Source organism: Schistocerca gregaria, chromosome 3, assembly GCF_023897955.1.
Source record: "Schistocerca gregaria isolate iqSchGreg1 chromosome 3, iqSchGreg1.2, whole genome shotgun sequence".
Lineage (NCBI taxonomy): Eukaryota > Metazoa > Arthropoda > Insecta > Orthoptera > Acrididae > Schistocerca > Schistocerca gregaria.
This window is the reverse complement of record NC_064922.1, coordinates 841,886,431-841,909,415: the sequence shown is the minus strand read 5'-3', so window position 1 is coordinate 841,909,415 and position 22,985 is coordinate 841,886,431. Positions and strand designations below refer to the sequence as shown.

Here is a 22,985-nt window from a genome sequence, read left to right as displayed (position 1 = left end):
TGCTTAGTTGTGGTGTTAGATACTGTGTGGACTGAATAAGAGACAAGATGGCAAATTATGCTGAGTTGATAAGATAGGAAGGTCTGCACCCAGAAATGGGCTTCTTTTATAGGCTATTTGCTGTGGCAGTACTTCTATGGTAAAAGCCCTTGTCAAGGATCCTGTATTGGCTACTGCTGGAATGGGCATGGCACTGTAAAGGATGATGGGGGATCCATGACAATGAACCACATGATGTAAAAAAGGGATAGTGAAATCTGTGAGATCTTGATTACAGTTACCCTATGGGGACAGCCACATTGTGAGCAGCTGTGTGGTGCTGACTAGGATGATGTGTAAATCTGGGGCAGACTGATCATCACTTCATAGCATCTCATCTCCAGCACACCAGACAAAAAATTAGTCACCCCCAACAGATTTAACGATGTAGTGTAATACTACCTCTAGCATCAATAATGGCTTCAATTCAGCAAAAAAGAAAGTCCACAAATTTCTTCGGTCTATCATATCTTGGTGAAGCCACTTCCTCCTAATTAGATCCTGTAGAACTACCAAATTGCCATGATGTTGATTTCTCATTTGACCTGCTGTTCCAACTAGTCACTGCATTTTCTATGGGATTAAGATTAGGTGATTCAGCAGGCCAATCATGGCCCAATAGGATGCCTGAGAGTCGGTCAAATCAGAAACATTTGCACGCAATGCTATGAATATGGCTGTTGTCATCCTGGACATCGGGAGAGTCCACTTCATAGACATCATCAAGATGCAGGGGAAAAGCAACACTGGGTCACTGAGAATGTTGAAACAAACACTGTGGTTCATGCTCAAGATAGTCTGGATGAACTGGCCCAGATCGTGGTATGGAAAACACCAACAAAACATCACAGAACTACCTTTATCCTGAATTGTACTCTCCAAACTCTGTGAGTTAATTGCATTATTGGCCCTTCTGTGCACTCACATCTTTTATCATTTGGAAAGAGGCAAAACTGTGACTCATCAGACCAATCTACATGTTTCTTGTCCAGTTTCTCTGTTGTTATGCACATTGTAGATGTCCTGCTTTATGTGCTACTGCGACTAATGGCCTTTTGCAGAGTACTTGACTCCAAACACCCACTGCATGCTGTTCAGTCAGAAACTGGTTGGGATGGGACTACATTCACTTTTACTGACAATAACAATATGTACGGTTTGATTCTGACTCTCATTTCCAAGATATGACACTCATCTCCATTACCAATTGGTTAGGATCTATTGTAATATTTACAGGTTCAAAAGGAGACCACAAGTGCATAATGTGGACTGAACTGAAGATTACAGAATGACACTGTGGGTTTTCTGTTGGGTTGTAGCCCAAGGAAGTGCACCTATTTCTCTAAGACTCAGTATATTTGATACAGACGTCCACATTACAACAAGTCATACAGCGAACTATCATGATGGCGTAGGCTGTGGGGTTACAGAGTCAAAGGATGGTATGTCGTTCATACAGCCCCCCCTCCCCCTCCAACAGTGTGGAGCACAGTTTGAATGCAGCAGAAAGGGGGCATGCCTGACAGTGAAGGCAGTGAGGGAGACGGCAGTGATGTGATGTGGATGTGCATCTCCAGAGGTTGTTGTGGCAGGGACCACGCTGGGAGGTCAACTTGGAACTTCTGTAGGTGGTGAGGGAGAATGAGGTGTCAGCCTGCATGTGAGGATGGAGCGGTGTGGGGAGAGACTGTGTCCCCCGCATGTTTGGCTGGCAGCATTTGATCTGCAACCCGCCATAGGGGGGGTTACTGTAGCTCAGAGGAGCATATGGTCAACCCCACGTGGGAGTCGGCGGGAGCCAGCAGTTGACTGATGAACAAGGTCCCCGGTCAGGTGGGACGAGTTGTCTTGCAGCAGGATGAAGATGTGATTGTCATCAATGAGGATGATAACATCCTCCACAAGTTCGGGCAGGACATCAGTTTGCAGAACCAATAGAGGAAGGAGTGGGGAGATGGTAGAGAGAGAGGGCGAGAACTCAAGGAATGGTATTGATGGTGATGCTCTCCTGGGTGGCGGGGCGTGTCGCACCACCAGCTACATGCTGAGCAGATGGGGGTGCCAGCATTCCAGTACACGGTGGGTCACTGGTTTGACCCTCTGAAGCAAATGCGGGCATTCAAGTGTGGCAACTCTCCTGGACGGTGGGGTGTGTCACACTACTGGTGACATATGGCAGCAGATAGGACGACAGTGTCACAGTTCACGGCGGGTTGTTGGTTTGACCTCTGAGGTCGACGCGGGGTCCGCAGCCAGCCAGGGCAGGCCACTCTTCTGGTTGCTACCACGGGCAGTCGTCTCATCTCCCGACACATGCCGGAGACTTACAAGGCGAGGGCCGCAGACTTGGACGCCGGAACGGGGGCGGTCATTGCCACTGAGTCCCCAGCTACACCAGCTGAGGAAGAAGCAGCAGCGGGGCCAGCCTATGGCTCCCGGCAGAGCAGCACAGAGGCAACGGGGATGGTGGCCACTGAATTGGCTGCTGGTGCAGCCATCCTGAAGTGATCAGAACAAGGCCGGCACGACACAGCGTTACGTTGCACAGGTTGCTGGGGCAGTGGCCTCAGCAATGCGGGGCCTGTGATGCGGACCGAGGTTGAACGAAGCTCTGTAGTGGAAATGAATAAATAATTTTACGAAGTTCTCGTTGAGTTTTAATATTCCACATTCTGACACCATCCACTACATTTGGTGTCAGAATAGCGAACGTTGTCTGTCCAGTACGGCATTCGAGCCCACCACCTGCAGTACAGTCACAAGATGTGGTGAGTGCTGACAAAATTGTTCTTTTGAGTGTTGGACGTTTATTTTCTTGTTGGTGTTTTGACTATGGGTTGCCAGGAGCCACATTTTAGATGTTTTGCATATGCATAGTATTTTTTGTTGTCAGAATAAGTGTTAACGTATTTGGGACAGTAAGATGTTATTTTTCATGGCATTTGATTACTTTTTATTGGTTTATGATGTTAGTGAGTATGATGATATGGAGTTGTAGGAAGTGAGATTATTCTTTTACTTATTGCCAAAACAAAATGACTAACTGAGAATGAAAGCAACACAATGGCAGAGTCAAGGACGCAAGGTGTGTCGGAACCAGAAGCGGTGCGGATTTTGTTGGAAAAAGTAGCACAATTGACAGTGGACAATACTTAGTTGAGAAATGAATTAACATCTAGAAGTGAGTGGGAAACCCATCTGATCAGTCATTGTTGCCTAGGGAGCAGGGGATTGATCCAGCTGCCACAAGTTTGGTTACTCCTTTTTCTGGCAAGGCATCTGAGGATGCGTGTTCATGTATGGAAGATTGGATACTTCAGCTGCAATGAATGGTTGGTCTGATGAGCAGTTGTTACATGTAGGCAAGGTTAGACTAACAGGTGAGTGAAAACATATGTAAGGTGTTCTGAGGCCTTAAGGAAGGCAGGACAGTTTAAGGAGTTAAAGGAAGTGCTTTTTCAAAGGTACAAGAAACAGAATAGCACTGTGTACTTTAGGGAGATGTTAAGTACAATGACAAAGAGACAGGGGGACACGGTGGAGAAATTTGTGGACAGGATAAGGGAAATTAATGAGTACACTTACGAGTTGGGTCAGAGCGATGAAGCGAATGGTGTTCTGTTGCAGGAGGCCGAGCAAAGGGCACTTGATGTATTTTTGAGAGGGTTATAGGTGCATATATAATGGAAAGTGCATGAAGGAACTCCAAAAGATTTGTATTCGGCCATTCAGCTGGCAATTCAGTGTGAGGAAATAGACGTGGCAACAGGAGTATGCGAGAGGCAAACAATATTTGGAGCAGGTATAAAATGTTATAAGTGTGGTCGTACAGGACATGTGCAGAGGCAATGTACCCAGTCACTAAGGAATAGAGGAAGGGGTGGTAATCAGCAGCGTCGAGGATGGAGAAATGGAGATAGGAGAGGTGGACAAGCATTAAATGACAGAGGGGGCCCAGGACCCATGTAAAGGAGCTCCAGTTTAATTTCATTGCTACAAATACATATACAGAGGTGGAATGTTCAGTGGTAGGATCCGTAGGAACTAAAACGTTTAAGATTTTGTTAGACACAGGGGCGCAAGTGTCAGTGGCTACTAAGAATATAATGGGATGAAGGAAGTTAGACCCACCATGTTACAGGTTGCGTGGAGTGGGGGATAAGGAGGTCACACCTTTGGGGTCAGTGACAGTTGACTTTCGCATAGGGAAAGTCCAATTTAATGGAGGTAGTACCATGGGTGAGTGAGGGCTACAACATGATCCTAGGAGTAGATTTCCTGCATCAACGTCATGCCAAAATTGACCTTGCACAGCAAACTGTGGAACTTGGTGGAATGTTATTTTCGCTATGGGAAATGGTTGTCAATGCAGAGCTGTCGCAAGGGGCATTCAACGTAATGAACAAACTAATTGAACAAGACTTAATTTGCATGAGTGTGTGTCTAGTGGCACCGGGAAGTCACTTTGGGCAAGTGTGGAGTCGAATCTACCTGTGGGTGCAGTATGTTTTATTGAACCATGGAGGATAATGAAGTTTTACGTCCATTGGGTTGTTTTGTGAAACATAGTGTTGTACGCGTACAGGAGGGAAACAAGGGGTGAGTAGTTCTCGTGAATGTGGATAATTTTAGTGCTGTAGACGCGATTTTGAGGAAAGGAGTTTTAGTAGCAAATTTGGATGTGCCAGATGATGAAGACTGGTGTTCGAGAGGTAGGCGAAGTGATCAACCACATTCATGCAAATTAAGTCTTGTTCAATTAGTTTGTTCATTAAGTTGAATGCCCCTCGCGACAGCTCTGCATTGACATCCCTGCTGCCATTGGATAAGCAACTGCAGCAAAAAGTCGTATACTCTTAGCTCACCTGATTGTTACATAGTTTAATTCTTAATTTCTTTGCGTGTTTTTGGTATTTGCATTGTTTAATTCATAAATTTCGGGCGTATTATAGTATCTGAGAGTTGTAGCATCGCATTTTAGTACCTGACTAGTGTAAATTCACGTAGTCATCTGTCTTCTGTTTTTGTTTTGAACGGCCAGTGTCGGTTGCTCACAGCCAATGTGCTCCCTGCCGCCATTGGATAAGCAGCTGCAGCAGCAAGTCGTATACTCTTAGCTCACTTATTTGTTGCATAGTTAATTCTTAATTTCTTTGCGTGTTTTGGTATTTGCATTGTTTAATTCATAAATTTCGGGCATGTTATAGTATTTGAGAGTTGCAGCATTGCGTTTTTAGTACCTGAATAGTGTAATATTGCGTAGTCTCCTTCCTCCGCCGAGCAGTGTGTCAGCAGTGCGCAAGTAGCAGCGTTACTGCATTTACTAGGCAATCTTGTATTTTAATAACTGTTTAAATTTTGTGTCGATTTGTTTGTGCTCTCTGTAGATTAGTTCAGATGTTCTTTGCACAACAGTTTTAGCATGGATAGGGACTGCAACTGCTGTGTTCGGATGCGGGCTGAGTTGGCATCCCTTCGCTCTCAGCTTCAAGCAGTGTTGGCTTCGGTCACACAGCTTGAGGCTGTTGCCAATAGGCATCACTGTGGGGGTCCAGATGGGGGTTTGTTGGGGATGGCCAGCTCGTCCCATGCATCCCCCGATCGGACTACGACTGTGGCTGCCTGGGATACTGCCCACATTGAGGCTGATCCCTCACCTGTGGTCGAGTGGGAGGTCGTCTCGAGGTGTGGCAGGGGGCAAAAGACATTCTGGAGGGCTGAACGGAAGGCCTCTCCAGTTTGTCTGACAAACAGGTTTCAGGCTCTGTCTCAGGCTAATACTGATCTTCGGTCAGACTTGGCTGCTTGTCCTGTTCCAGAGGTTGCCCCTCAGTCTGCATGATCCAGGCGGTTGCAGAGGGTGGGCTTACTGGTAATTGGGAGCTCCAACATCAGGCCTGTAATGGGGTCCCTTAGGGATATGGCAGCAAGAGAGGGGAAGAAAACCAATGTACATTCCATGAGCATACCGGGGGGAGTCACTCCAGATGTGGAGAGGGTCCTTCCGGATGCCATGAAGGGTACAGGGTGCACCCATCTGCAGGTGGTCGCTCATGTTGGTGCCAATGATGTGTGTCGCTATGGATCGAAGGAAATCCTCTCTGGCTTCCAGCGGCTATCTGATTTGGTGAAGACTGCCAGTTTTGCAAGCGGGATGAAAGCAGTGCTCACCATCTGCAGCATCGTCAACAGGACTGACTGCGGACCTTTGGTACAGAGCCGAGTGGAGGGTCTGAATCAGAGGCTGAGACGGTTCTGCGACCCTGTGGGCTGCAGATTCCTCGACTTGCACCATAGGGTGGTGGAGTTTCGGGTTCCACTGGATAGTCGGGAGTCCACTACACGTAGCAAGTGGCTACACAGGTAGCAGGGGTTGTGTGGTATGGACTGGGTGGTTTTTTAGGTTAGATGGCCTTGGGCAAGTACAGAAAGGGCGGCAGCCTCAAATGGTGGGGGGCAAAGTCAGGACATGCGGGGTCCAAGCCGCAATCGGTATTGTAATTGTAAACTGTCAAAGCTGCATTGTAGAGTACCGGAACTTCAAGCGCTGGTAGAAAGCACCGAAGCTGAAATCATTATAGGTACAGAAAGCTTGCTGAAGCCAGAGATAAATTCTGCTGAGATTTTTACAAAGGCACAAATGGTGTTTAGAAAGGATAGATTGCATGCAACCGGTGGTGGCATATTTGTTGCTGTTAGTAGCAGTTTATCCTGTAGTGAAGTAGAAGTGGATAGTTCCTGTGAATTATTATGGGTGGAGGTTACACTCAACAACCGAGCTAGGTTAATAGTTGGCTCCTTTTACCGACCTCCCGACTCAGCAGCATTAGTGGCAGAAAAACTGAGAGAAAATTTGGAATACATTTCACATAAATTTTCTCAGCATGTTATAGTCTTAGGTGGAGATTTCAATTTACCAGATATAGTCTGGGACACTCAGATGTTTAGTACGGGTGGTAGGGACAGAGCATCGAGTGACATTATACTGAGTGCACTATCTGAAAATTACCTCGAGCAATTAAACAGAGAACCGACTCATGGAGATAACATCTTGGACCTACTGATAACAAACAGACCCGAACTTTTTGACTCTGTATGTGCAGGACAGGGAATCAGTGATCATAAGGCTGTTGCAGCATCCCTGAATATGGAAATTAATAGGAATATAAAAAAGGGAGGAAGGTTTATCTGTTTAGCAAGAGTAATAGAAGGCAGATTTCAGACTACCTAAGAGATCAAAACAAAAATTTCTGTTCCTACACTGACAATGTTGAGTGTTTATGGAAAAAGTTCAAGGCAGTCGTAAAATGCGCTTTAGACAGGTACATGCCGAGTAAAACTGTGAGGGATGGGAAAAACCCACCGTGGTTCAACAACAAAGTTAGGAAACTACTGCGAAAGCAAAGAGTGCTCACTCCAAGTGTAAACGCAGCCAATACCTCTCAGACAAACAGAAGCTGAACAATGTCAAAGTTAGCGTAAGGAGGGCTATGCGTGAACAGTTCAGTGAATTCGAAAGTAAAATTCTATGTACCGACTTGACAGAAAATCCTAGGAAGTTCTGGTCTTACGTTAAATCAGTAAGTGGCTCGAAACAGCATATACAGACACTCCTTGATGATGATGGCATTGAAACAGAGGATGACACGCGTAAAGCTGAAATACTAAACATCTTTTTCCAAAGCTGTTTCACAGAGGGAGACTGCACTGCAGTTCCTTCTATAAATCCTCGCACAAACGAAAAAATGGCTGACATCGAAATAAGTGTCCAAGGAATAGAAAAGCAACTGGAATCACTCAACAGAGGAAAGTCCACTGGATCTGACGGGATACCAATTTGATTCTACACAGAGTACGCGAAAGAACTTGCCTCCCTTCTAACAGCCATGTACCGCAAGTCTGTAGAGGAACGGAAGGTTCCACATGACTGGAAAAGAGCACAGGTAGTCCCAGTCTTCAAGAAGGGTCATCGAGCAGATGCACAAAACTATAGAACTATATCTCTGATGTCGATCTGTTGTAGAATTTTAGAACATGTGTTTTGCTTGCGTATCATGTCGTTTTTGGAAACCCAGAATCTACTCTGTAGGAATCAACATATATTGCGAATACATAGAAAGAAGGATCCTTTATTGTATGATTATATGATAGCGGAACAAACGCTGGTAGCAGTTACTTCTGTAAAATATCTGTGAGTATGTGTGCGGAACGATTTGAAGTGGAATGATCATATAAAATTAATTGTTGGTAAGGCGGGTACCAGGTTGAGATTCATTGGGAGAGTCCTTAGAAAATGTAGTCCATCAACAAAGGAGATGGCTTACAAAACACTCGTTCAATATATACTTGAGTATTGCTCATCAGTGTGGGATCTGTACCAGATCGGGTTGACGGAGTAGATAGAGAAGATCCAAAGAAGAGCGGCGCGTTACGTCACAGGGTTATTTGGTAAGTGTGATAGCGTTACAGAGATGTTTAGCAAACTCAAGTGGCAGACTCTGCAAGAGAGGCACTCTGCATCGCGGTGTAGCTTGCTCGCCAGGTTTCGAGAGGGTGCGTTTCTGGATGAGGTATCGAATATATTGCTTCCCCCTAGTTATACCTCCTGAGGAGATCACGAATGTGAAATTAGAGAGATTTGAGCACGCACGGAGGCTTTCAGACAGTCGTTCTTCCCATGAACCATACGTGACTGGAACAGAAAAGGGAGGTAATGACAGTGGCACGTAAAGTTCCCTCCGCCACACACCATTGGGTGGCTTGCAGAGTATAAATGTAGATGTAGATGTAGAACTGCCGATAGAACTGCATTGCATGACAAAATTAAGCATTTGAAAGGAGAAGAGAGAGAGCATATGGAAGAATTATTGTGGGAATTTAAGGATTTGTTTTTTCCACAAGGGCCGTTACTAGCAACTCCATTAGTTCAACATAGGATACCAACTGGGAATGAAGCACCTGTTTACCATAAACCATACAGAATACTGAGGGTATTTGCAGCCCATTGTGGAGGATTTCATTCATCAGCAGCTTGCGGATGGTATTATAGAGCATAGTAATAGTTGCTGAGAAGCAGGCATTGTCGTTGTGCCTAAAAAGTCTGTGGACGTAACTAAGATATACAGGTTCTGTTGTGATTACCAATACCTCAATAATAACACAGTAATGGATGCATACCCCATTCCAAACATATCGGAGACTTTTCTACGATGGATTTGACAAGTGGTTATCATCAGTTAGAGGTGGCTCCAGAGGATCGTCCAAAAACTGCTTTCTCTACACCTGGAGGCCATTACCAGTACATTAGAATGCCATTCGGTTTGAAAAATGCTCCGGCAACATTTCAGAGTTTGCTAGACAGTGTATTGAGAGGTTTGAAACCACAGCAGTGTCTTGTCTATTTGGATGACCTGATAGTGTTTTCAAGTAGTGTGGAGTGACATAGACAGCAGTTAAGGGAAAACTTTATGAGATTAAGAGCAGCTCGTTTGACGTTGAGCCTGGAGAAGTGTCATTTTGTATTAGAAGTAGTAAAATATTTGGGTCATATTATCAGTAAGGACAGAGTGCGAACAGATCTGAGGTTGGTACAGGCTGTAAGGAATTTTAGGGAACCAAAAACAGTTAAGGAATTGCAGGCATACATCGGACTTTGCAGTTTCTATCGAAAGCTCGTGAAGGGTTTTGCAGATTTAGCACAGCTGTTGATGCGATTGTTACCGTAGGGTGTGAGATTTGAGTGATCAGAAGAGTGTCAGAAAGCATTTGACAAGCTGAAAGAAGTGTTAACATTAAGTCTGGTTCTTGTGTTTCCAGATTTTGAAAAGGAGTTTATACTAGCATGTGATGCATCGAATCAAGCATTAGGGTGTGTTCTTAGTCAGGAGGTTGATTGGAAAGAACATCCTGTAGCCTATGCATCTAGGCAGTTGAATGCAGCAGAGAGGAATTACTCAACAACAGAGAAGGAGATGCTTAGTGTAATTTATGGAATCACATATTTTAAATGTTATTTTTATGGGAGAAGATTTCAGGTAGTGACAGGTCATGCTGCATGGAAGTGGTTGTTGCGGTTGAAGGATCCGTCTACTAGACTCGCTCGATGGGCTGTGAGGCTTAGTGAATTCGACTACGAGGTCGTGCAGTAGCCTGGGAAGAAGCACGGTAATGCGGATGCACTAAGTAGGAAGGTGGCAAAAGTAGAAGTTATAGGTTATGACCTAGGAGTATGGCAAAATTACAGGATGCCGACAACGATTTAAATTGTATCGGACACAGCCACAGTTTAATTTGTAGGACGGTCTTCTGTGCAGGGAAACGAAGATAGTGCCAAGGGTAGTAGTGCCAGTGAAACTGAGGGACGAGGTTTTAAAGGAAGCACATGATCACGTGTTATCCAGTCATGGAGGGTGTAAAGCGACAAACAGGAGAGTGGCGGAGAGGTATTGGTGGAGAGGTAGGAAAGGAGATGTGGATCAGTATGTTAAGAATTGCATACCATGTGCACAGAGAGCAGATTTGAGTCAGAAACAGATACAGCTACAACAATTACCAGAAGCAACATTTCCATTCTCTTTCCTGGGGATTGATGTCTTAGGATCTTTTAGGTGAACACCATCTGGGAACAGATTTGTTCTGACACTAATAGACCATTTATCGAGGTATGTGGAGATGGTGGCTATGCCAAATCAACAGGCAGCAATGGTCACACAAGCATTAGTAAATAACCGGATTTTGAAGTTTGGTGTACCAGAGACAATAATTACTGACCGAGGGACCAACTTCATGTCAGATTTAATGAAGGAGCTGTGTAAATTCTTGAATGTAAAGAAGTTGAGGATGGGCACATTGCATCCACAGGCCAACAGAAGGACAGAACGGGTACACAGAACAATTGGGAAGATGCTGACTTTTTATGTGGATTCTCATCACCATCAGTGGGACGAGTATTTGAAGCGTATTGTATGCACATACAATACAAAAGTCCATACAAATACTGGTTTGTCTCCATATGAGGTAGTGTAAGGGGAAAAATGCTGTCTCCATTTGATTTAGTGGAGCTACAAAACGGAAGGACTGGTGAATATGTACGTCAATTCTTGAGAACAATTCGGGATGTTTGAAAAGGGGTACAAAATGTGAATACAAAGGCTTTGGAAAGGCAGGAAGAGGCAGTAAAGCTCAAATGAAGTTTACCGCAGTATAAAGTGGGGCAATGGGTAATGCTGTCCAGCCCCTATATGCAAAGAGGGAAAACGAAGGAGGTCCTCACGAGGTATCAAGAGCCATACCAAGTTGTTGAAACCACATCTCCCGTTAATGTTAAGCTTCAGCTGCCAACTAGAATGACGATAATAAACATTGGGCGATTACGGCCATTTAAGGGTAGCCCGGATGTGATTCCAGGCATGTCACAGCAAGGAAAGAGGGAGAAAGAGAGAGTGAAGAGAGGTGTTAAGCCCAGAGGAAACAAGGAAGATAGAGTACAGCATGAAGTACCGTATGCTTTGCGTTCTAGAAAGTAGTAGAGTATTTATAGTTTTATTTTTTATTTTCTTGTTATATATCATTGGGCTTGTGTAGATTCATTAGGCACTGTGTTTTTATTTGTTGTATGTGTTTTTGAATATTGTAAGCCTGCTAGGGGCAGCAGTCCTTTTGAAGAGGGAGGAAGGGTGATGGTCATCCCTGTCCTCAGGTCACTGAAAGGGGAAGTGTAGCGTCTGACGTATGTGGAGTGTTGTTGGAGGAGGAATCAAATGCAGTTCTGGAGAAATAAATGTGTCAGAATAAATTTTGCGGCAAAGCCATAATAAATATGTATTGGACGATGTCTGAGTTGTATGATTTCTTGTTTAAATTTTTAGTTATCGACAGTGCTGGGTCAGAAAAGTTGTGTTTATATAATGTAAATTTAAGGATGAAAGTAGTCACACAATTAGTGTTGAGTTTTGATCAAAAATAGTTTATGTTAGAGGAAAATCTGTGAAGCTACGAAGATGGGACACATGCACAGTGCAGTTATTTTTAGCCAGGGGAAAAGGAATAGACTGTCCAAGGGACATCGTGGAAACAAAATTGAACTTGCAACAAGTTTGGATGCATTGGATCTTCTCCACCTACGAGAATTTGGTAGTAGTTGCAAGCTGTTTTGAGCAAGGAGTGTCTATAGAAGCAAAATGTGTAGAGCTGGAGGGGAGTGGAATTTTAATCAGTGGAACTGAGTGTAACATAATAGGACCAACCTTCCATCTTCCAGCATCAGTTTCAGGAGTCGCACAATTGAATGTTACGCAGCCACAGCTGTACTGAGGTTAGTCCAAGTTCCAGTGGATTGGATACTGAGGGCATGAGACGAGTAGGTAAGGGGTTGATCAAGCAGTGGTCATCCAGTAAGGAATTTTTATGTTTTGTTTTATGTCATGGGTTTAAGGGGCACTAGACCATATTTAAGTTTTCTAGTAGTAAGTAAGTATGTCGTAAGTGACCATCCAAACAAGTTTAAGAGTTAGTTAAAGGATGACCCGGGGACTGGAACTTTCCGAAGAGGGGAATGATGTAGCGGCATCACCATTTAGGATAGGGAAAGTTAATTTTGTGCAATATTCTGAGCTCAAGTTACAGCCAGGTGTGGGCCAGATTGAAGTACGTAGTTGCAAAGTGGAATGGAGGCCACAGGGGCCATTGAACCACTGAAAAGCGTAAACGCAGCGGTTTGCATGTCGCAAGCTACAGGAAGAAGTGGACCATTGGCACAACTGGGGTGCGGAGCGTACGTGACTTGGAGCGATGCATTACTGAAACAAAGCTGTGAAGCTAAGTATACATATGTGTTGTTTTCTAACGAGATTCATTGAAGTGTGACAGACCTCCTGGACGGTGGGGGTGACACACCACCAGCTATGTGCTGAGCAGATGGGGCGCTAGCATTCCAGTCCACGGCGGGTCACTGGTTCGACCCTCTGAAACTAACGCGGGGCATTCAAGTGTGGCAGCTCTCCCAGATGGCGGGGCATGTCACACTACTGGTGACATATGGCAGCAGATGGAGCAACAGCGTCCCAGTCCATGGCGAGTCGGTGGTTAGACCCTCTGAGGCTGACGCGGGGTCCGCAGCCAGCCAGGGCGGGCCACTCCTCGGGTTGTTACTGCAGGCAGTTGTCTTGTCTCCCGACACATGCCGGAGACTTACAAGGTGAGGGCCGCAGGTTTGGACACCGGAACGGGGCCGGTCATTGCCGCCACATTCCCAGCTATGCTAACCGAGGAAGAAGCAGCAGCGGGGCCAGCCTACGGCTTCCGGCAGAGCAGCGCAGAGTCAACAGGGATGGTGGCCGCTGAGTTGGCTGCTGGTGCAGCCATCCTGACATAATCGGAACTCTACAGCTGGCGAACAAGGCTGGCATGACCCAGCATTGCGTTGCACAGGTCACTGGGGCAGTGGCCTCAGCAATGCGGGGCCTGTGACACAGACCGAGGTGAATGAAGCACTGTATTGGAAATGAATAAATCATTTTAGAAAGTTCTCGCTGAGTTTTAATACGCTACATGCTGACACTATCCACTACAGAAGGGAATTTTTGGTCCGGAATGGGTGGCAGCTGTGAAAGAGGAGGTACTGCTGTTGGTTGTTAGGTTTGATATGGTGGAGGTACTGATGTAGCCATGTTTGAGGTGGAGGTCAATATTAAGGAAGGTGACTTGTTGAGTTGAAGAGGATCAGGTGAAGTGGATGGGGGAAAAGGTGTTGAGGTTCCGGAGGAATGTGGATAGGGTGTCCTCACCCATGATCCAGTTTACGAAGATATCATCAATGAATCTGAACCAGGTGAAGGATTCCTCTAGATGGTCCATAAATATGTTGCATAGCAAGGTGCCATGTGAGTGCTCATTGCTGTACTGCAGGTTTGTTTGTAGGCAATGCCTTCAAAGGTGAAGTAATTGTGAGTGAGGATATAGTTGGCCTGGGTGGCCAGGAAGGAGGCTGTAGTTTTGGAGTCAGTCAGGCATTAGGAAAAGTTGTGTTCAATAATAGCAAGGTCATGGGATTTGGGATGTTTGTGTAAAGTGAGGTGGCATCAATAATAATGGATGGCCCATAAACAGGTTGGCATAGGGGGGTGCTATGCAGGTGCTCATTGCTGCTGTGCTGCGGATTTCTTTGTATATCTTTCCCTTCAAAGGAGACATAGTTGTTTGTTAGGATAAAGTTTGTGAGGTGTATAAGGAATGAGGTAGTGGGTTTGGAGTCTGAAGGGTGCTGGGAAAAGTAGTGTTCAGTAGCGGCATGACTATGGGCAAGGGGGGGGGGGGGGGGTGTTGTTGTTGTACACAGAAGTGGACTTCTGCAAATTATATTAAGACCTAGAATCAAAGATCATTGTTCCTATTATGTCAGTGGCAAGGAGTAATATTTACTGTGAACAGGTTTCTATTGATAAAAATGTAGATAACTATTGTTGTATGAAACATGTAAGTGTGATCATGTAGACATTAAGGTAATATTCAGACATTCTATTTTTATCTTATTTTATTGGTTTGGTCTATGATAAATTTATCATTTATTTATTTGTATCTTGTCCTTCATATGATATTTTGTTCATTCACTATTCACTCCACACAGCTGTTGTTATAAATGCTGTTCTTATCTATTACTTCCCTACTTGTGAGTCTTCCTAGTATTTTACCACTACTCATTCTACTTTACTTGTTCAATCTTTTGCAACCCTGTAGTTCAAACACTTTCAGGTGGTGCACTGCACATTAGTAATTTCCACTTTTCAGTGCCATATAAGGCTTTGCAGTATAAAAAGGATCACACTGTTATTTCCCAAATTGTGTAACAGTTAGCTCACAGACTTGTTTAAAATTTTTGTTTCTGATTTCTGTAGATGTTTTTCTTTCTTTGTCATATTTCATAACACTTCTTGCCCTACATCTCAAACTGCTTTACTAGCTTGACTCCAGTTTGCTGACTCTCTTTCTCTTGTTCTCTGTAATTACCATTGCCTTTGTCTTCCTAATATTTATTTACAGTAATCCTCTTATTACTGGGCATTGTCTTGTAATAGCCAATCAGTATTTTCCAGGAAATGTTGGGGTAATAGTTCATCAGTGATGACCAGAAGTGGTTCAGCATGAATTGGGACAAATTGTCACAAAAATGAGGTCCCTTAATATTGTGTTGAAGTTGAAATTTCTGCTACTCTTTTGGCATCAGTATTCTGTTAGACACAAGGAGGGATAAGAAGAAAAAAGAGAAATAGCCATTGTATCTGTATCATGAAGAATGGCATGCTGACCAGCCTGGATGTGGTTTTTAGGTGGTTTTCCACATCCCTCTACATAAATGCTGGGAAGGTTCCCATGTCCTACCTCATTTAAATGATGCACAAACACTTGAAAAACTTTGTCACATTTGACAGTACAAAGCACACTAGACACAGACAGAAGGGATACACCAATTCCTCCCCCGGGTGGACGTTGGGTGGGATGGATAGCTGGCAATAGCTTTAAAGTGCCTTTGGGACTGGTGACCCCATCACTATAATTGCCTGTATTTAGGTACATTTGGTTCTCCACGCAAATTGGAGAAGCTCCATGTCAGACCTCAGGCCTGGAAATGGGTGGGTACCGGGCATTGGACAAGAAAAGAGATAATGTGGGCCTCAGACACCTCACTACTTATAGCATATCTTAGGAATGTTATTTGACAAATAATTTTTCACTGTTAATAAATGCTCTGTATCACACGCCCACCATGTGAATTCGAGACAACTTGAGAAATCAGCTTTCTCACAAAAAAACAACCCCTCATAAATGGACAGAGAACACTTTCTGATAACACTAAGTGTCCCAAGCATGCCTTGAGATACCAAGATTTCTTAATCAATGAGGCAGTGGGGAATCATATGGGATCTAAACATTTTAACAGAGGAAAAAGATTGTGACATGAGTTTGACATTGAATCTGGTCCAGATGGCATGGCAGTAATTCAGAAGTTGGTACTAGTGATGAAAGCATCCTCAAATTGCTGCTATTATTAATGACCTTTGAGCTGGAAATACCTGCAAACTGATGAATACTGATTAGCCACTATTGTCAGTTAAGTTTGCTATTGGTGAACATTTACAGATAATGGCAAGGACCACTGTAAATATAATATCAATGTGGCACAGTTGTAGAGTCAGATATTATATAACAAAGTTGAGGTAGTTATGATCCTTTTCAGATTGAATTTTAATTTCACTCACTTTCTATACCAGAAAGTGTTTTTTCATTAATATAAATTTTAAGTCAAGAAAGATTGTACTTATAATTAAATTAATTGATATTTCTGTTCCAGGGTCACAGTTATGGATCAGCAAAAGAAGTTCAACAGAAAAATGTTGTTCCTTGCTTAGCTCCTGTGTATAAAGAACCCCTTCTGCTGCACCAGGGGTACAAGCAATGGCTGTTTGACCACAATGGGAAACGATATCTAGATTTATTTGCTGGAATTGCAACAGTCAGTGTGGGACATTGTCATCCGTAAGAGAGCAGTTTTATGTAATCTGTTGTTAAATATCTTTGTATACATTTGGTTTGTATATCCAGCAGCTTATGTAATCACATGTTTCCTCAGCCAACAACAGTGGTATGAACACAAAACTTCAGGTATGCATTATTTAAAGTTTCTGGAGAACGCATGCAAGTTTTCTGTATTCTCCAATAGATAGCGTAGCTGCAGCAGTGATTCAAAATGGCATCTGTTAGTGATGTATATTACAAACAGTGTGTCGTTATTGAATTTCATACTGCAGAGAAAGAATTTTTTGGGTATAGTATTTGAAGTGAGAGTGACACAGATTCCCCTCCTAGCCTGAATACTGATAGAGAGAACATGTCAGAGATACTTGGGCTCCAGGTGACAGCCACGGCTTATGGCCATATGGAGTATGGCCACTGTGGCAAGGTGCATGAGGTGGCACTTTTCTGTGATGACTGTTTACCCATATATGTTTACTGATGTACTGCAGCCGGGTGATTGCAGCCAGTTTCTCAGTTGTCTCTGAAGCCTGAGTATCACGTCACTGAATAGTAGAGTTTTTTACTTTGCATGATTAAAGTTTGAGATTTAGGTTTTCTCTTGGATTGTGTCTAACCATTTAGACGACTTGGCTTTGCCTTAGACTTGTGTGTGTGTGTTTTCCCTCACCTCTTGATCTCTGTTGTCATTCACCAGTCGACCTGCCTGTTTTCATTCCACCAGTCTTAACGTTGCCACTGGTGCAAATTATTGTAAACTGTGTTTCTACCTTTATGGAGTAGAATAGAAACATTCAGAAACATTTGTGTGCAGTTTATGGAGCATCTGCATATGGACAGAAGTACGGTTAGTAGGTGGGCAAACAGGGTGAGGCCATTACAAGTAAGCGGTTCAGCAGATCTCAAAGATTTGCAGCATTTGGGGAGATCATTCAGAGCTGTCCCACCTGACAAGATGCGGTTTGCTGACGCAGTGGGGGGATCAAGGGGTCTGGTTTATCATGTACCACGTGCCACTTGCAGAGTAGTGCCAAATGGTCTCCAAGACACACAAGATTTTCTCGATAGTATATTATTATTAGAGTAAATTCTGTATATTATATATGTGTCTCTTATGTGCGAGGAGCTATAAAGTGAGTGTCGTACCCTGGATTAGGGGGGGGGGGGGGGGGGGGAGGAGCACCAATAAAGTTTTGTACTCTGGGCACCAGTTACGTTTGCTACACCATTGTACTGATGTGCGCTTCTGTGATGACCAGGGGCAGCACCATTAATTCTGATGCATATGTGAATACAATAACCAAACTCAAAAAGCATTTCCAGTGAAACTCACAGGAATGTAACTTTGATGTGATTGCCATATGTACCACTTTTAGATGTGTGCACATCTAAAAGAGGTACATATGGCATTTCCAATGACTTTGGCACCATAACAACCCACGTGACTGTTTGATTCATGATAATGCCTAGCTTTGCATAAGTTTGAGGACTTCAGAACACATTACCATTCAGATTTGGACAATATTGCCCCATCCACCCTATGGCCCTGATTTAGCTTCCTCAGACTTTCATTTCTTTGGCCATTAAAGTATGCCTTTCATGGAAGACATTTTGAGGATGATGAAGAGGTGATTCACACAGTGAAGAAGTGGCTGTGGCCAGAACACACCCATGAAATTTGCTGGAGTAAGGCCATGGAATGGGAAGGACATATGTGGAAAAATAGGGAATGTAGAAGAAACATTATTCCTTCTTGTGTGTACAATTCACTGTGTTCAAATCCATAATTGTTGAAGAAAAAAAGGTGATGCATTACTTCCTGGGTGACACTTTTAATTTGACACTGTTCCTCATTAAATCAGTGCAATTTATTCATTGATTTTCAATAGTGTATATACCACCCCCCCCCCCCCCATGAACCATGGACCTTGCCGTTGGTGGGGAGGCTTGCGTGCCTCAGCGATACAGATGGCCGTACCGTAGGTGCAACCACAACGGAGGGGTATCTGTTGAGAGGCCAGACAAACATGTGGTTCCTGAAGAGGGGCAGCAGCCTTTTCAGTAGTTGCAGGGGCAACAGACTGGATGATTGACTGATCTGGCCTTGCAACATTAACCAAAACGGCGTTGCTGTGCTGGTACTGCGAACGGCTGAAAGCAAGGGGAAACTACAGCCGTAATTTTTCCCGAGGACATGCAGCTTTACTGTACGATTAAATGATGATGGCATCCTCTTGGGTAAAATATTCCGGAGGTAAAATAGTCCCCCATTCGGATCTCCGGGCGGGGACTACTCAGGAGGATGTCGTTATCAGGAGAAAGAAAACTGGCGTTCTACGGATCGGAGCGTGGAATGTCAGATCCCTTAATCGGGCAGGTAGGTTAGAAAATTTAAAAAGGGAAATGGATAGGTTAAAGTTAGATATAGTGGGAATTAGTGAAGTTCGGTGGCAGGAGGAACAAGACTTCTGGTCAGGTGACTACAGGGTTATAAACACAAAATCAAATAGGGGTAATGCAGGAGTAGGTTTAATAATGAATAGGAAAATAGGAATGCGGGTAAGCTACTACAAACAGCATAGTGAACGCATTATTGTGGCCAAGATAGATATGAAGCCCACACCTACTACAGTAGTACAAGTTTATATGCCAACTAGCTCTGCAGATGACGAAGAAATTGAAGAAATGTACGATGAAATAAAAGAAATTATTCAGATAGTGAAGGGAGACGAAAATTTAATAGTAATGGGTGACTGGAATTCGAGTGTAGGAAAAGGGAGAGAAGGAAACATAGTAGGTGAATATGGATTGGGGCTAAGAAATGAAAGAGGAAGCCGCCTAGTAGAATTTTGTACAGAGCACAACTTAGTCATAGGTAACACTTGGTTTAAGAATCATGAAAGAAGGTTGTATACGTGGAAGAACCCTGGAGATACTAAAAGGTATCAGATAGATTATATAATGGTAAGACAGAGATTTAGGAACCAGGTTTTGAGTTGTAAGACATTTCCAGGGGCAGATGTGGACTCTGACCACAATCTATTGGTTATGACCTGTAGATTAAAACTGAAGAAACTGCAAAAATGTGGGAAATTAAGGAGATGGGACCTGGATAAACTGAAAGAACCAGAGGTTGTACAGAGTTTCAGGGAGAGCATAAGGGAACAATTGACAGCAATAGGGGAAAGAAATACAGTAGAAGAAGAATGGGTAGCTCTGAGGGATGAAGTAGTGAAGGCAGCAGAGGATAAAGTAGGTAAAAAGACGAGGGCTGCTAGAAATCCTTGGGTAACAGAAGAAATATTGAATTTAATTGATGAAAGGAGAAAATATAAAAATGCAGTAAATGAAGCAGGCAAAAAGGAATACAAACGTCTCAAAAATGAGATCGAGAGGAAGTGCAAAATGGCTAAACAGGGATGGCTAGAGGATAAATGTAAGGATGTAGAGGCTTATCTCACTAGGGGTAAGATAGATACTGCCTACAGGAAAATTAAAGAGACCTTTGGAGAGAAGAGAACCACATGTATGAATATCAAGAGCTCAGATGGCAACCCAGTTCTAAGCAAAGAAGGGAAGGCAGAAAGGTGGAAGGAGTATATAGAAGGTTTATACAAGGGTGATGTACTTGAGGACAATATTATGGAAATGGAAGAGGATGTAGATGAAGACGAAATGGGTGATACGATATTGCGTGAAGAGTTTGACAGAGCACTGAAAGACCTGAGTCGGAACAAGGCCCCCGGAGTAGACAACATTCCATTAGAACTACTGACGGCCTTGGGAGAGCCAGTCATGACAAAACTCTACCAGCTGGTGAGCAAGATGTATGAGACAGGCCAAATACCCTCAGACTTCAAGAAGAATATAATAATTCCAATCCCAAAGAAAGCAGGTGCTGACAGATGTGAAAATTACCGAACTATCAGTTTAATAAGTCACAGCTGCAAAATACTAACGCGAATTCTTTACAGACGAATGGAAAAACTGGTAGATGCGGACCTCGGGGAGGATCAGTTTGGATTCCGTCGAAATGTTGGAACACGTGAGGCAATACTGACCTTACGACTTATCTTAGAAGAAAGATTAAGAAAAGGCAAACCTACGTTTCTAGCATTTGTAGACTTAGAGAAAGCTTTTGACAATGTTGACTGGAATACTCTTTTTCAAATTCTAAAGGTGGCAGGGGTAAAATACAGGGAGCGAAAGGCTATTTACAATTTGTACAGAAACCAGATGGCAGTCATAAGAGTCGAGGGGCATGAAAGGGAAGCAGTGGTTGGGAAAGGAGTGAGACAGGGTTGTAGCCTCTCCCCGATGTTATTCAATCTGTATATTGAGCAAGCAGTAAAGGAAACAAAAGAAAAATTTGGAGTAGGTATTAAAATTCATGGAGACGAAGTAAAAACTTTGAGGTTCGCCGATGACATTGTAATTCTGTCACAGACGGCAAAGGACTTGGAAGAGCAGTTGAAAGGAATGGACAGTGTCTTGAAAGGAGGATATAAGATGAACATCAACAAAAGCAAAACGAGGATAATGGAATGTAGTCCAATTAAATCGGGTGATGCTGAGGGAATTAGATTAGGAAATGAGACACTTAAAGTAGTAAAGGAGTTTTGCTATTTAGGAAGTAAAATAACTGATGATGGTCGAAGTAGAGAGGATATAAAATGTAGACTGGCAATGGCAAGGAAAGTGTTTCTGAAGAAGAGAAATTTGTTAACATCGAATATAGATTTAAGTGTCAGGAAGTCATTGCTGAAAATATTTGTTTGGAGTGTAGCCATGTATGGAAGTGAAACATGGACGATAACTAGTTTGGACAAGAAGAGAATAGAAGCTTCCGAAATGTGGTGCTACAGAAGAATACTGAAGATAAGGTGGATAGATCACGTAACTAATGAGGAGGTATTGAATAAGATTGGGGAGAAGAGAAGTTTGTGGCACAACTTGACTAGAAGAAGGGATCGGTTGGTAGGACATGTTTTGAGGCATCAAGGGATCACAAATTTAGCATTGGAGGGCAGTGTGGAGGGTAAAAATCGTAGAGGGAGACCGAGAGATGGGTACACTAAGCAGATTCAGAAGGATGTAGGTTGCAGTAGGTACTGGGAGATGAAGAAGCTTGCATGGAGAGCTGCATCAAACCAGTCTCAGGACTGAAGACCACAACAACAACATATACCACCCATAAAATATAATTTCAATAGACCTGCAAAATATTCGTCTATGGCTTCTTCATGTCTTTCATACAAAATTTCCTTACTTGACCTAATAGGTGGAAATACGAGGCACAGAACAGAGTAGATATTCCAACAATTTCTTCTTCAGCTCTCTGTTTTCTCACAACCAAAGCAACTTCACAGGTAGTTTCATTTTCCTGGTGAAAGATGATCCTTTTTTCATTTGTTTGTTTTGCAATGAGTAAGATTAGGCACTGATCTTGCATTTGGGGGAAGGAGGGAAATGGATGGCAGCATTTAAAATCCCTATTCACCCATCCAGATGTGGGTTTTTGATTGTATCCCTCAATAACTTAAGGAAAATATTAGTGTAGTTTCTTTGAAAAAGATATGCTGATTTCCTTCCCAATCTGAGCTTGTGTTTCATCTCTAATTATATCATCATTGGCAGCACATTAAACCCTAATCTTAATTTTTTATCATATATTTTCATTCTGTTAGCCAACGAGACTTGTATGGTACTTGTCACTTAATGTTAAATTCTTTGCAAAGAAACCAATAGCAAAAGTGTTTTAGTATACCACAAAATAGTGGCTATAGCTTTTCTGGCAGGTGAAACTGATTTCACCTTTTTCTGGGTCAGTCATCCTGTGTTCCACCCAGTACTTTGTTCACATTTTTGTTTCTGGAGTGAAGGGGTGGGTAATATTTCATCCACAGTAATAAATTGTTGCATAAAATCAGTTGAACTCTTTCTAAACAATCCAAACATTGCTAAAAAAAATTTACATATGCTTTTTAATCAGCATTCACCAAATGCAGAACACATCTTGCACAAAGCTATTCCACATTATTTATTCATGAAAAATGCACCATACTCTTTCTTCCAATATGCCTATGGCATCAGAGATTGATTTCATTTACACTATAAAGTGAACATATTTAACTGCCTCATGACACCCTTAAATTAATTAGGAGCCTTTGGTGGGCAAAGATACAAAAAGATCAGGGGTACGGCCATGGGAACCAGGATGGCTTCTTTCTATGCCAACCTTTTCATGTGTCACTCTGAGGAGGCTCTTCTGTGATCCATAAGTCTTCAGCCCTTGGTCTGGTTTAGATATATTGATGACATCTTTGCCTTATGGACTGTTAAAATTGCTGGAATCAATAAATATCTTCTCCCAATTAAATTTCACATGGTTCTATTCTGAATTCCATGCCACTTTTCTT

General features: G+C 43.1%; 1 protein-coding gene across 2 annotated transcripts in view; it reads left to right on the top strand.

The window, feature by feature from the left end:
* LOC126354727 (alanine--glyoxylate aminotransferase 2, mitochondrial-like) overlaps positions 1-22,985 on the top strand; it is a 197,789-nt gene that overhangs the window by 70,796 nt on the left and 104,008 nt on the right. For both annotated transcript variants that reach the window (XM_050004584.1, XM_050004583.1), the window contains exon 3: positions 16,385-16,569. In XM_050004584.1, the coding sequence (XP_049860541.1) occupies positions 16,385-16,569 (185 nt within the window). The remainder of the gene's footprint in view (positions 1-16,384; positions 16,570-22,985) is intronic.